Raw genomic sequence first — 16,410 nt, 5'->3', positions numbered from 1 at the left:
TTTTCCATGCAATAAAAACATGTAACAACATTTGGGTTCCTATAATAAGTAATTCCTTTTTCTCTCCAAACTCTACGGGTTCTTTTAGTTCTAGTTTTAGCTTTAGGAACATGCCTATTTTTAACATCCTTTTTCTTTTCTATAGAGCTTTTACTACATTCTCTTTTACTACATTCTCTTTTGGTTGTTTCTAGTAGTTTCTTTAAACTAATGCAAGATGTATAGTCATCACTACTAACAAATTTTCCTTTATCTAAATATGAAATTTTATTTTTTAAAATTTTCATTTTCTTCAAGCGTATTTTAAAATTTTGATTTTAATTCTTTAAAATCCTTTTTCAACTTCTTATGAGCAATATCTAGTTTTTCTAACTCTAACAATAATTCTCTATATGGATCATGCAATTCATTCTCATCAAAATCTATATCATTAGATTTATCACAATCGCTAGAGGTACTTACTTGGCTTCCAATTATATCGTCTTCCGCCAATAAACAGATATTTGCTGCTCATCAAAGTCGTCAATGTCTGATGCGGAGCTTGAATTATACTCTTCCCACTCCTTTCTTTTGGAGAATTTTCTTCCTTTCTTTTCTTTATTTGGACAATTTGCTTTGATATGTTAGATATATTATCTTTCTTTTATTTTTAGTTAGTTTCTTATTATTCCTTATTTGTGTTATGAGCTTAGCCCATATTTCTTTTATTATAAATAGAATACCCTATGTGTATATTCAACACAAGGGAGATTAATCTCATACATAGTTTTTACTATATTCAACATGGTATCTACAACTAAGGTTATTTTGAGAAAAAAAAATTTGTCACCTCTCCCCATTACACCTGTCGTTGTCAGCAGCGACATTGTCTCCTACTGCTGCCGACATTGTCGCCATCTATCGCTGGAGGCTGCCATCTACCGCAACCACAGTTGGACTTCCAGTTTTGACCAATGAAGACACGATTTTGATCGTCTCGGTCGGACGCCCTAAGAACTTTGTCTTTCAACACCTATGTTTAAGTATCTCAATCCTGCTCTCCTAATTTCATTTGTCTACAGTGTCTTTTTCATTGTTCGTTGCCTTTGTCCACCAATGTTTCTTGTGGGGGGAGTCTGTTTCTAGGTTCTTTGATGAATAAATGAAACCATTCTTTTGAAGAGCCAGATCTTCCAATTTCTATAAATTAGGGGGAAACCCCCTTATTTTATATCTAGAATTCCATTTAGATTCTAGTTTCTCTCTCTAGAGTCTATTGATCTGATTTCACTTGTAATATCTCTTAGACTAAAGGAGACATATGGAATGGACAACAACTCCTAGGATCAATTGTTAGAATTATCATGAGTTGTTGAACTTCCAAAGTGTTGGGATTGGATGTAGCACTTTAAAATTTTGTACTAGTATTGTTTTATTATTTTATATAAGTAGTTGTCCATATGTTAGTGATTCATTTTGCATCCCATGTGTGATGAATTAATCAATCATTCGTTGCATATATAACTCGAGTTAGGCAAAAGTTAATTCGTTTTATAGATCCAATTGAGTCATCTAATGTTGTTAGGTGATGGACATGCGCCTATATGCTTTAGTTGATGATAGAGTCTTGTTCAAATTAATGTAAAGAATTCATTCATCAGGAATAGAGAAATCACACTAAGTTTGAATGTCTTTAGGTTCTAGGCTGTAGACATGGGTCTATGATTACATTAGTGTATTTCTAGGAACAATTAACAACGTATGTTAATTCAATGAAACAGTAAGCACACTTAAGAACAGAGTTGGAAAATCTAATTCCAACACAATTTATCATGCTAAGTTACCCATTTTTAACTTTAAAGTTCTGGATCAACATTATATTTTGTTGGAACAATCGGTACCGATTTTGCGTAACAGAGTTAAAACGTATTAGATTGTTAGGAGCGGAAAGCGTGTTTAGTCAATAAAAGAGTTCCTTTAATTTTCTTATAAAACTTTTATCGAACAGCTGATGTGCTAAAAGTTTAAAGAGTATAGTGAAGAGAAAAATCACACAGATGATTTTTATCCTGGTTCGAATCAAAAGATTCTACGTCCAGTCGTTAATCACTATAAATAGTGATTAACTTTTTCACTAAAATATTGTTTCACAATTACAACAAGATGAATATAAATTAAGAACAAAAAAAAACCTTCCTTCGACAAACGAACCGGAAGAGACAACTCTGCCAACTTGAAGAGAACCACTCCGAGCTTTGACACACAAAGCGCGAGCTTCTCCTATTCACAAGACTTGACAAGAGTAAACACTATCACTTGAGAACTTCCTCAGACAAACTGTATTCTCAAATGGCATAAATAACTTATAAAGGAATTTGACAAAAGTATATATAGCATGCAGGTCGAAACTGAAAAGACATATTAATATTGCCAATGATAATCGATTACTGTAAGTGATAATCGATTATCTGCGAGACTTGGAATAGTCAGAATATTTAACTCTTCAACTGGTCGGCTTTAGTTCTACACCTCCTTCCACTGTTTGGCACGAGCTCTCACCGCCTTCTGTCGTTCGCCTTGAGCCTTTACTACCTTCTGTTGTTCAGCTCGATTCCTTATTGCTTTTCACTGTTCGGCTTGAGCCCTTACTGCTTTCTATCGTTCGACTCGACTTCTTACAGCTTTCCACCGTTCGGCCTAATTCTTTACAACTTTCCTCCGTTCGACCTGACCTTTTCTTCTCTCTCTTCTTCCAACTCTTAACATTTTATTCTACAGTGTCAGAACTCAAAAACCTAACTACTATCGCTCGGTCTCATTTATGTCTCGCTTGGTCTCGGTCATGCCTTCCATTGCTCGGTCCTAACTGCTCGGTCTTGGTCATACCTCGCTTGGTCTCGGTCATGTCTTCCACCGCTCGGTCCTAACTACTCGGTCTTGGTCATACCTCTCTTGGTCTCGGTCATGTCTTCCACCGCTCGATACTTAACTGCTCGGTCCTGGTATCTTCTGTTATACAAGAATGCTTTTAAACTTAATACAACAAGAGTCTTCATATTCTTCACTTTGTAACATCATCAAAATCATTATCATCAAGACACCAATGCTTCCTCATTGGTAACATATTTCACAATAAAAATGTTTTATTTTCAAATCCAAAATAGCATCACGAGTTTTGATAAATGTTGATCAAATCCTTGACACTTGGTACTACAATTAAACTAATGCACTTTCTAGTATGATTGTTCTCTAACTGAAAGATCATATTGATCAAGTACATGTAGATATGACATTTGGTACTACAATTAAATGAATGCACTTTCTAGTGTGATTATTCTCAAACCGAAAGATCAATCAAATAGGAACATGGAAGGAAAATCATATGAGTGAAGGTTCGTAGAGAAAGGACCTCTTGGAATGGGTGCACCAACAAAGATCATTACCTTTGAATGGAGGGTACTCTTACACAACATCCTTGCTAAAACCAATCTTAACCGCATAAATAAAAATCTAGAAGAAGCTTAGACTTTGTGCTTTTTTTTGTCATTAGGTAGCAAAGACAACTAAACATGTACTCTTGTGTCTAATCACATATGGTGCAATAAAAATTTGAATTTTTTTTCCAAAAAGCTCATTTCAAAATACATTCCATGCGTTCTTGTTTTGAAAAGCGTGTTCCATAATTTGCAGAAAATTTGTTCTGAAATTTTTAGTAAATAGAAATTATGGAGGTGCAAGAAGAAAAGCCCCATTTTTTTTTTATATTTGGGCCTTAAGCTAGACCAATACAAAATGGCGGGCTAAGAAACCAGGCTTGGGGTGTCAAAATCCCATTAAAATGAAGACAAACAGATTAAAAAAAGGCAAAAGGAAATAAATAAGTAGTATTATTCATAAACGTACGTAAGTTTTATGCAAAATATCTAATGTTAATATTATACATAAGGGTTTGTGATTGAATAAGAGTATAAAACTCATTACATTTTTAGAAATCTATACACTGTTGTATCACATATTGTAGTACATTCATATAATTCGGGCCTCAATACAAAACTTTAAAACAGCTACTGTCAGTGTTTTGGGATTAAATAAGATTAAAGAGTTTACATCAAAAAAATTAAGGCTTCTTTTGTTTACAACCATTTTAATTCATTTATTTAAAAAAATGATATACCCTTACTATCACTTTCTTGTTTCATGTTCGGAAAAACAATTAACAAATATAAATATTTCATAATATTAAAAAAAATAAAATGTACTAAGGAAAATACATTTTGAAATATTAAAAGAAGAGTAATTCGAAAATTAGTTAATAGAACACAATTTTCTATTTTTACATTTTGGAATGTATTTCTTGGAAACAAAATTAACATTTCATAATAAATTTCTTTTTCTTGACATTTTGAAAATGCTTTTGGAAACACGAAAATGAAAAAAAAAAGTTTCAAAAGGTGCTTTCAAAAATATTAAAAGAAAAAAAATGTGTGCCAAAAATATACTTTGGACTATAAAGAGAGTATTTTAAAAAGTATTTCATAAACACTTTTCCTTTTTACATTTTGGATCATATTTTTCAAAACGCATTTTTATTTTCCTAAATATTTTTTTGTGTTACTTTCCAGAACATTAATATTTATGTACTTCGTAAAGTACTAATGTAAGAAGCACACAAAATAGTGGTTCTCAAAGTATTTTGAGTAATAATATTATGTAGGCATGAGATGTGTGAATATGTAGACATGTGTGAACATGTAACATTCCAATTTCTATATGATGTAATGAATGAATATGATGGGGAAGCATGAGAGTTTATCCGGTAATTATAACGTTTATATGTAAATATTATAATAATGTAATTTTTTTTTCTATCTTTAATTGATTAAGGATGTTTTCTTACATAATACTAACAAAAAATACATTTTTAAATAAAACCTCAACAACTTAAACCTAATAAGGATAAAAATATAATTTTGTTTCTTTAGTAGATAGTAACCCAACCAGTTAATAAGGATTTTACCTGTAGATACTTGTCATTTGTTGATATTTGTCATTCCTAATACATAATTTCAATTAATCTATGTTGTATCAGAACTACTGTTACGAGATTGGGTAAAAGCGTAGAAAGGTATGTGAAATATGAACAAGAGTCCATTAGTTTTCCTCAACCACCGATTGTTAAACTATGTTAATCTTGTAATGTTTTTTGTGTCTTGTACATCATCATTTTGTCCAAAATTGTATGAATTATTTGTATTAAAAGAATTGGATTATTGAGGTACTATTCTTATTAAACAGAGAAATAGCCATGACATGAATGAAATATGCAGCAAAAAGAGAAGGAGCAAAATTGCATTTCTGTGTTTCACTTTCCATCATACAGAAAACTAACACTTCTAAATATCATACAAACATTACCCAGAAGCAAATTTCAGTAATCACGACTTTATGGCAGAAAGTCTCTCTAGAAAGTGGCTAAAATTTTCATCAGTATCCAACATGCTAATTCTTACGTATTTTGGACTGACCCCAAAGTGTTTTCCACTTCTAGTTAAGATGTTGTGTGCTCGAAGGAAGCTTTCGCAGTCTTCCACGTTTCCCTCACACTTTAACCACACAAAAGCTGTCAAATCATCAAATATGCATAAAACATAAACAATGTAAGACTTGATGTAAATTGAAGTTAATTACGGATACACTTTTCTTAAAAGCTAAGCACAAACAAAATCACTAAACAAGTAACTGAAAACCATACTGAGAAAGACGAAATGAATGCATGAAATTAAATTTGTGATGAATTGAGCAAGTAAGTACCTGGTTGAGGCTCCAAGACCTGTTTGAAAAAAGTGCAGAATGATTGTGAAAATTTAGGCAAACTGAACAACTCACTATGCTCCACCACTAGTCTCAGTTGTTTCCACCTGTTTGCCATGAGTTTGTGGCTGAACTTGAAGAATGACTCCCCCTCTTTGGAGTTTCCTTGTTCCCAGCTGTCAGAAACTGCCCTTAAAACCTTAGCAGCCCTGAGTTGAGAATCCTTAGACACTCCAATTGTGTTCAGCTCTATGAATTTTGTCATTTTCTTTGCCACTTCTTTGTCTTTCACAAGAGCCCACCTACACAAAATACAAAAGTTAATGTGGATTCTTCTAGGAATTTCCTTCATCTTTCTTTACTTTATTTTTTGATACATCAAACACCTTTCAGGAAACCAAAATGGTTCCTGTTCAACTACCAATACTTCTAGATTAATCATTAACATATTTGGTTTCACATATGTCAATACTTTCTAACAAAAGAGTCTTAAAAAGATTGATAAAAGATATGAACTTAAATACGTTACACATATGTTCATTGTGACTTTGTATTGTTTTCTAATGATAATTAAGAGTTTAATTTTGATAATCTAGTTACTGAAGATTTACATCGAGTTATAAGATTGATTTAGTGGTAAAATTGAAAGGGAGAGTAGGATATATTGTGGATTCAACTCTCTCCTCTGACACTTAGAAATTATAAGATTGGTTTAGAAAGAAGAGTGGAAGAGGCTGTGAGTTAACTCCCCTGCTAACATACAAACAACTAACATTACAGTTAAAAAAAAAAAAAACTGAAGATTTACATCAAAGCATTATGCAGGTTAAGAAAGTAAAATTCCAATTATGGTAGAACAGTAATTGAAAAAACATCCAATGAACGTTGTACAAATGTTGTGAAAGAGAAAATAATTGAGGACTGTAGAAAAAGGTAGTCTTTATGATATGGGTGAACTTACCCTATGCGCATTCCAGCATGGCCAGTGGTTTTTGAAACAGTGAAAAGGGTAAGATCATGATCTGCAGGTGCTGATATTGGAGTGTACTGTGGCCAGTAATAAGCAAGGTCATGAACCAAAAATCCCTGGCTTCTGTTGACCTTAGATATTCTTGCATGTCCATCAGGATTATTGGGAGAAGTAACCAGCTCAATGTAGGGACCCTCTTTCTCAAAACTTGCTGCATCACCACCCCATTGGTACAGTCCTGATTTCAGGTGATTCGTCATTGATGGGTACGACTGCAAGTAGTTAGTCAGTCAGTTAGTTCAATGGTCAATTCCATGCCAAACCATCAATTAGTCAAACTAAATAGCCTGTCATTGCAAAATTTTCCATGCAAAAATGAAGGTCCTGCATGACCTGATTAGAAAGTCAGAACCATGTGATGTAACTAAAATGTGTGTCACCTTGTCTAAAATCTCTGTATATAAGTTGTTTATTTGCAGTATCTAGTGTGTCATTAATGGGGGTCAACAATGCCATAATTAGTAATGAAGCCATATATCACACCTTTTTTTTGTACATGAATTGAATGAATGTTAAGATTTTCAAATCAAAGCTACTTTACTGACATTTCAGCACATGCCACAGTTGGACAACAGTGTCGACTGTCATGTGATCAGTTGCAGATGTGGAAAATTACTAGTGTAGGAAAAAGAGAAGATACTGATAAACATGGAAGGATTAACAAGGGAAAAAAATCATATGTTGTCGACTGTGACTAGAACAGTTATTAAAGAATTGAAATGAAGTTTTTTATTTTTCTGTTTAAATACATAAAATATACTATGATATGACCTTAAGATAGTACCAGTAAGGAAGAAAATTAATTGCAGAGTACAGATACCTAAGAAATGGCAGGAACACATTGAATTCTATAATCAGTAAGTATTTCTTTCAGAAGAATCCCGGAAAGAGAAAGTGGAACCAATCCAGACACAATTAAATCAATTGCTTAATGTTTATTGATTTCCAACTGTTACAATAAATGTCTATGGTTCATCATCATCAACCAACAAATGATCTTCTTGACTTAGTACACGGTTTTAAGTTCCTTGGAGCATGCAATAATTGCTTCACTGTATAACTCAAAGTGGTCAACCACTGCTTATTTTATAACACAATTATACAAGCTGAATGTGGTAATTAGTACCAGAACATTGCTTTACATCACAGAAGGTGTATCAGAAACAGATTCAAGAATGACTTTGCTGTTCTTTAATCATCCACTTCCATATGCATGCACTTTTACTAAAGAATACTTTTAAATTCTGATACAATATCTTAGAAATCTTATTGTCTGTTAATTCTAGACAAAACAGACTATACACGTAATTTTATATTGTGGTTCAATCATAAACTAAATTAAAACATCATTGGTAGTTACACTGAAATATAAAATATAGTATATGAAAATGTTAACTCACTGAGTAGTAGGGTGAGGCACAGACAACACTGATTGGTTCAGGTGCATCGGTAGGGGAGAGAGCATAGAGAGCAGCCAGAAAAAGCTGGGAAGAACCTGTGCCAACCACAATGTGTCTCCCTTCTGTGACAGCATTCCCCACCACTGTGTGCAACCTCACCACTTCCCTTGCAAACTCTGCCTCCAAAAACCAGCAAATGTTGGTCACATCAGAAAAATAACTCATTGACTGCCACCCCGGGATTATGATCGTGCTCTTCTCACCCGTTCGTCGCCAAAATCTCTCGTACACTCTCGGGTCTCCACTGCACAAAATCTCAATTTCATATAATTTCAATCTTTATTATTTTAATGCATCACAGCTCAGCAGAAACTACCCAGATCATGCACCATCATCATGTCCCACAATGAACAAACATCTCAGAATAAAAAAATTGCATGCCTTCTATAATGTCATAAACTATATAAAACATGCATTAACATCATGTCCACCCATGAACAAATATTTTAAATCATGTTGAGAATTATTTTATGGAAACCGAGAAACTTCAATCTAAAACATTAAGCTATTAATTTTTATTTTATATACATTATTCTTCTTGTCTATTTCTATTCAATTTACGAAAATGAGCATAATGAGAAGAGTAAAAGTACAGTGAAACCAGAACAAAAAAAAAGTATGAAACTTGAAAGATATAATGAACCTAGACAGATACATTTAACCCTTCTCATGGTAATGATTTCGTTTCTACATGAAGATGCCCACAAATTAGGTAAAGAAGGAGCAATGGACAAGTGGAGGAAAGGGCATAGAAATTAGTAAGTGATGAATGTGCACGTGTAAAGGTTATTGGAAGAGTAATCATAAAACTGCATTAGCCGAAGCAATGATTTGATGGGTTGAAAATATAAGGGTAAATGTATGCATTTAGCATTACATAAATGAATGGGAAGCATACAGAAATGAAGAGTGAAAGGGACAAAATATGTTGGAGGTGGATTTCCAATTTCGGAGGACCCACAATGCAGTTGACATGTGTAGATCCAGATTCCAAAGGGTCCAACTCAAAGCTTGCCTCTGCAATTCAGCGAATCACGTTTGAGGCACAAAAAAAGCTTAAAAAAAATGTCTTCTCACTCACTCAGCGAACCAAAGAAAATAAGCGCTTCCACATACTGTTATGTTATGGCCACGGCCGAAAGAGTGTCTTTATGCAGTGTGCGCATAGCCCCATGTGACCCCACCAACTTCTTTCCTATTCTTCCAACTACCAACGAACACTATTCCATCATAGCATTTAAAATAACTAAGTGGGTATTCAAAGGCAAAATAAAGATAAATACTTTTAGAAATAAGTGTGTTTTAAAGAAGAAATTCGCATGTGCGTGATTTTGATCCATTTTTCTGACATGTAGCAGAATTTTTTAGTGTATGAAAAAACAGTGAATATAACTCAAAACAGTGCCTTAAAATGGCTTGACTGGGTGGGAAGAAAGTTAGTTAGATATCAACTGTTTGTTGGTTAAAAAGTTGGAACAGTTTGCTGATTTAAAAATAGTGGTTTGAGAAGTAAAAGACAAGGGTTCTTCAAATTGAATAGTTCAGAAGGAAAGGGTGTCCTTTAAAATTGACTATAGTTTGCAATTATGTCATCACTTTTGTTTTTCCCTAATGAAATATACTATTATAGCAATAGTGAGTGTCTCTTAGGAAAAGAATAATTTGTTAGAAGAGAGCAATGACTTTCGAATAAAAAATGAGAAATTTAAGAAGAGGTTCATGTAGTAATGATATTGGGTTAGACACTTTCAATGAGGATCCCGCCAATGGTGCTAAAGTTAGACTCTCCTACTTGGCTACCACTTCTACCACAAAAATCGACACTACTTTTTCTAACTAAATCACAACCCTTGTGCATGATAAACATGATTTTTTTTTCTTTTCTTTGAATATGAAACACACTTAGGAAAATGACAGGATCCAACATTTAGCAGTAAAATATGATTGAAAAAACATATACTCACAACATCAGCAACGTCTTAATCTAACTTAGAAACTAAGGAACTATAAACTCTTTGTTCGGTGTTGAAGAAATTATTATATCATTTAAGGCAATTAACTTGACGTTATTGCATAATCTGAGATAAAAACGTTGACTGATAAAATCGGTGATATATTTGGAAACGTGATAGATCACATTTGAAAACCGTGCTAATCTTCGGCTATCTCCGAACATAGTAAAAAACCATAATAACACTGAGTTCGACGTTGTTCCAAACAACTTCTAATTTACTAAGAAAATTAGTACAACTTAAGTAAACTATCTGAGAATTTAGCACACCAGGAATCGTACGGAACTCTTAACAAAAAGCTTAAACTTTGTGAAGAAACAATTGAATATTTAAGTTCAACATGGTTATTCAAACATCTATAAACAAAATTGAATTCAAATAATTCCATTCTTTTTTTAATATGATCCAAGGGGTTGTGAAGTTTCATCTTGGATTAGTCTAGTTCATTTGAACATCTATTAATTAATAACTTGTGTGGAATTTCTCGGTTAATTTAATTCCATTTATTTACACTATTCGTTTTATATTATATAAATAATTTCTCATTTTCCGCTACGAGGATGAACCAAACAAAAATATAATGAAACAAAAATTTGTTGGTGTACTGTGTCTGCTGCTATATTCCTGACATTTGTGGTATGAGCAAGTCACGTTAGAGAAAATGAGTTGTCCCTGTCTTCTCGGGCAACAATAGCGCTAGCAGAACGCAAAGAACAGTACCAAAGACGCAAGACTAAGTCATAGCTACCAGAAACAGAGCCACGATTGACACTAATAACAACAAACAAACAAACAAAAGTGGTAGCAGAGGTAAAATGACAGTAGAATCGAACATTTTCAACCATTTAGCGCCAAATTATCTTCCATCCACAACAACTATTTTGGTCACTGCTTCGCTTCGATCTGCTACTCCCTTAGACTAACACAACTCATTGCTTCTTACTTATCAATAAAAAAAATCTCCCTCTCTCACCAAAAATTTCTCAGCCCTTATGTACGACAACGTGAAAAATGTCTAAAACCATGAACCAAGTATCTTGAAACGTCAAAGGTTGCTTACTCACTCTAACAACACTAACATATTCAACATATTCGCAAGTTATGATAAACCTTAACCAAGACATGATATATGAGAAAAAGTAGTTAATGATATATTATATAAAGTGTTTGCTTACTGGTCGAGGTTGATCACTCTATTCCCAGCTCCAGTTGTGCAAGTATTTGAATTGGATGATGATATAAGCATGTTGGAATTGGTTCTTGCAATCGATGACCCTGTTTGTGATCCGAAACAAGAATGGCTATGGGGTTCTTCTCCTTCGTGGAGCATTAATCTGAGTATGAGACTGACGTTCAAGGCAAGGGATAACACCAAGAAATGTCTAGAAGAGAAGAAAGTAAGCTTGGGCATGGCGTAAGAAAAGAGAGAAGAAAAGAAAAGGGTGTGTTGAACTGTTTTCTGGTTGCGCAGGTGCCACTCATATAAAGTGTGTTTGGAAAAGTGGACCTTTGGTTTCGATACAAAATCAAGTTTGCTATTGAACTTGCCTCAACCGTGGTGTCAACACGTACATAGAATCGCTTTCGCACTCCTACCGAGATTTTGGTTACCATCAAAATCTGTTTATATAGGACGGAAAAGGTGCTCTCTGTAATTTTATAATATATATAAATGTTAGATTTTCGAAAGAAAATACCGGATGAAACAGCGGTTATTATTTTTCTGTACTCTCGTTTCATTCTGGTACCTTTTTCAAATCAGAGACTTTCCCTACCAGAACTCCTTCAAATTTAACATTTTTATCTACTTTATACTATATTTTTACATTCCTTACCCGTCATTCCAGAGGACGCACGGAAGACACATAAATAAGTACTATCATATTTAATCCAAAATTATTATAGACTCTTTTATTTATATATATTTGTTTCTGCTAAACTGGGACCAGATACATTATGAGTGTTGTTCTTGTTTCGCTCCTCTCTGTTCTGATAACCCTTGGGGTGATAACCCTTGAAGTGACCTATAGAATACAATATGAAGGTCTAAAATAATGTCATTATTGAAAGCGTAAATATTACTTCAAAATTAAATTTTTATTTATAAAATTAATAAGAATTTGATCAATTAATTTACTTTTTAATGATCATTAATACCTCTTTTAACCAGTCGTCAATGGTAATATTAATTACGCTTTAACTTTCGCTCAATTGTTATTAGGACCGAGCGACTATGGAGTTCTTTTCTTTAGGTCTACCGTTCGATCTTTTCAAGCCAAACATGTTATTGTACCCGATCGACTTTAGTCCACAATAACAATATTATTAATCTTACTTATTATACATAAATTTTGAATTTAAGATTAAAGATATTAGTGCAATGAAAATAAATACTAAATAGACATGATCATGACAAAATATTCATTTGGGATAATATTATGTAAACTCTGTCACGAGTAAATAGAAATATTAAATGAGTATCCGTTAATAACAGGTACATTGATATTTATTTAGCAATGGATCAGCAACGAGTATCATATTATCTTTAAAATTACAAGTTTATAAAAAAAATTATTAGATTATCTCTTCTCTTAATTAGGTTTTCCATATTTTTTTACTCTTTTAGTGATTTCTCTTCAGTTGTTTAGAGGAATTGTTTAGATGAATTGTTTAGATGAAGAATTTAACATATTAATTTAGTGAAGGTTAATGAGTTAAAATATCTCATCTTACAAATATTGTAAGATATTTTATAACAATTCATATCTAAGTATATTACATTTAGTCGCATGTCATTTTGAAGATGTTGATATGTGTTTAAAATTAGCTATAAAGTAATCGATTAATTGTTGTTTTTAATTCTTTAAAATTAAAAATAGACAAGATGAAGTTTAATACAATATTAAAATAAATAATTGAAAATGATATTAATAACTTTTTAATATTTTATTAATAATATTATTATGTCACTTGTTCATGACTTTATTTATGTATTATTTATTTCAAAAATTAAGTAATTAAAGTAAAAATATTGAGGAAAAAGCATAAATCTTAGAGTCTGATTTTTATAAGGATTACTTTTAAAATTATTCCATTTAAATGTGCGCTTCAAATATTATTAATTTGGACTTAAGTTCTAACTTTTATTTAGTTCTCTTTTAAATTTTTGTTGTTATAATTTTATATGAACCTCATTTTAAAAACTTATAAAATAATTTTTTTTTAAATATGAATAGACGTTTAGGATACCCGTAGATTTAAAAAATTCCAAAACTATTTTCTAACTGATATCCAATTTTATTACGAATCAGATAACAAATAAAGAATATCGTATTCAATCTTACCTGATGTAATCCCTAATTAAAAGTGAAAAATGGAAAAAAGTAATGTCATCTTTCTCGATAACGTCGATGAGAGGAACATCACTTAAAACTTTTCATTACAGAAGCTCTGAACACTGAAATGGAATAAAGCAAGATGTAACAACTGCATCAATCACATGGATGAAAACATAGTTCAAGATTCAAAGGTTCAATAGAAACTTATACTAATGCCAAATTATTTCAATAAAATTATTTTATTTTTATAATAATATAATACATTTTAACGGTATTAATAAAATAAAATAAATTAAAGTTGATTTTAGATTAGCATAGGAATTTAATTGGTGCAATCTTACTGGGAAGCTTTGAAGTGGTACTAATTAAGTTCTAGATCGTGGGATATGTTGCAACTATTCTATGTGTTCACCATATTTGGAACTACATTTTACCTATTAATTTCATCGTAAATAATAATTCTATTTTGTTGTATTCTTATTTGTGACATTTGATACCGGAAATGTTTTCATACTCGAAAATCACAAATCCTTTAAGGTCTTTATTAATATAAATTTGTGAAATGTGTTTGATTAACTAAATGTATTTGTGAAAATATTTTGTTAATCAAAGAGTAACATTATGAGTCAACAAAATATATGAATTGAATTAAACTCTAAAAATGGTCGGATTTATTTAAATTATATAATGATTTAAATTAATTGAACTTAATTGTATATATATGAGCTATTCTACAATTATTTTGAATTACTTAAACTATTATCAATGAACATTTTGTTTTAAATATATATCTTCTAGTTATAGTTAAAAATTTAATGCAAATAATTTTATTTAATAATAACTTTTGTTTTTTAAATTAAATTAATATGATAACTTAATTCAATTTCTGTAAGAAAATTGATTTTATTTCATGTAATTTAATTTGGTTCAATGTCAACTTATTTTAGTTCAATTTTTTTAACAACTCTATGATAACCTACTTCAAATATTCTAGTAAGATTAACTAGATTTTGTACTGTAATTAAACTTTTACCTAAACTTGAGAATGGTAAATTATAATCTTTTATAGTAATTGTTTTTCTAAGGATCAAAAGAAAATAGTAGAGAGTGAGAGTGGTTTTAAAAGGTTATTTTAATATTTAAAATGTTATATTATAAATAGAATTTTTATTAGTCGAGTTTTTGTTTTTATAATGAAATTAATGAAATTAAACTTGAGAATTTTAGAATTGAACATACTCAAGTCGAAATATAAACAGAGAACCCTTTTAATATAACAAACTCAAGAATTCATCTAAACATAAAAAAATCACATATAACATAAGATTCAATAACCAGTACCCCATTACACCATGAACCAACTTGAGAACACATTTCAATCATTTATAATCACATGTCCAAATTAAACAAGAAAAGTTAAGTCAAAGTTGTCGCATACATCAAATCATTGTAACATCAAATCAAGTGATAACATACAAATACTACAAATCCTTGAGTTGACCAAGCTATGCAAAGTTGACCAGATAAAGGAGCATTCCCATATCACTAACATCAGATTGAACACACTTCAAGCACTAATTAATGCAAGACAAACTGCTGTAAACAAAAAATTACACTTCAAGAACATACCATATAGGTTGGAGAAATATACTTCAAACACAAAAATCACTGATCACAACTAAAAAAAAATTATGCTGATCAACCATATGAAAGTTTCAACAGCCAACAAAATTTGAAGGATTCTGCAACTTATTAAGCCAAGGCCCAAATGGTTAGCACAGGAACACAGGCCCAATACCGAATAGTCCGCAACTGGGTTAAGGCCATCAGCATCTGATCCTTCTGCAGACGTGTCCAGAAGCTCTCGCACGAGTGAGGAGAGAGAACAGAGGATTCCAGAGAATTCCTCCTCAGCACCTGGTGAACCAGCGGCGATCCGGTGGCTTTGGGATGCTCAAACGGCGACGGTGCAGAAGGGAAAAATGAAGAGCGCAAAGAGACAAGTAAAACGTAAACTTTTTTTAATCTGATGTTATTGCTTTCTACTTAATCTTTCTCTCTATTTCTGTAAAAAGTAAAATACAATCCAGAACTCTATTTATAGAGTTCTGGTAGAACAGAAAACGGTAATCATAAATGCAAGTAACAAACATTAACAAACACCTAAACAGAATGGGTCTTTGGTCCATTGAACAGAGACTTAGGAAGAATCTACAAGATTCTTAATAGCCTCCCCTCAAACTGGATGGTGTATGGTTACCAATCCAAGTTTGGGTACAATAGTTTTGAATTTGACGCGATGAGGGAATTTGGTGAAAATGTCAGCAAGCTGCTCGTCGGATCGTACGGGAAGGAGAGTGAGGAGTCGTTCCTGAAGTTTTTCACGAACCACATGACAATCAAGCTCAATATGCTTGGTGCGTTCGTGAAAACTTTGATTGTGAGCTATATGTCTCGCAGATTTATTGTCACAGTACAAGGCAGGGATCCCTGATTCCTTAACTTGAAAGTCGTGTAATAGGTAACAGAGCCACTGTATTTCACATACAGTGGCTGCTAGGGCTCTGTATTCGGCCTCTGTGGAAGATCTGGAAACAGTCTTCTGCTTTTTAGACTTCCAGGAGATAAGGGATGAACCAAGGAAGACACAGAAACCCGTTGTAGATCTTCTAGTATTGGGGCAAGTGGCCCAGTCAGAGTCACTGAAGGCCTTTAGTTGCATAGGAGAGTCAGCAGAGAAGAATAGTCCTTCCGAGGGCTTGGCTTTAATGTACCTGAGA

General features: G+C 32.4%; 1 protein-coding gene across 1 annotated transcript; it reads right to left on the bottom strand.

Annotated features, from left to right (window-relative positions):
* Nucleotides 1-5,301: 5,301 nt before the first annotated feature.
* On the bottom strand, nucleotides 5,302-11,876 carry LOC108331054 (tryptophan aminotransferase-related protein 2). The gene is made up of 5 exons (XM_017565670.2): nucleotides 11,468-11,876; nucleotides 8,221-8,524; nucleotides 6,752-7,032; nucleotides 5,791-6,092; nucleotides 5,302-5,599 (listed from the first exon to the last, which is right to left on the bottom strand). Exons 1-5 carry the CDS (start codon nucleotides 11,701-11,703, stop codon nucleotides 5,415-5,417), a joined length of 1,308 nt encoding a protein of 435 aa, XP_017421159.1. The 5' UTR covers nucleotides 11,704-11,876; the 3' UTR covers nucleotides 5,302-5,414.
* Nucleotides 11,877-16,410: the final 4,534 nt, after the last annotated feature.

Source organism: Vigna angularis, chromosome 4 (genome assembly GCF_016808095.1).
Source record: "Vigna angularis cultivar LongXiaoDou No.4 chromosome 4, ASM1680809v1, whole genome shotgun sequence".
NCBI classification, from domain to species: domain Eukaryota; kingdom Viridiplantae; phylum Streptophyta; class Magnoliopsida; order Fabales; family Fabaceae; genus Vigna; species Vigna angularis.
The sequence above is the reverse complement of the archived record's forward strand: the minus strand, read 5'-3'. Positions and strand labels throughout refer to the sequence as shown.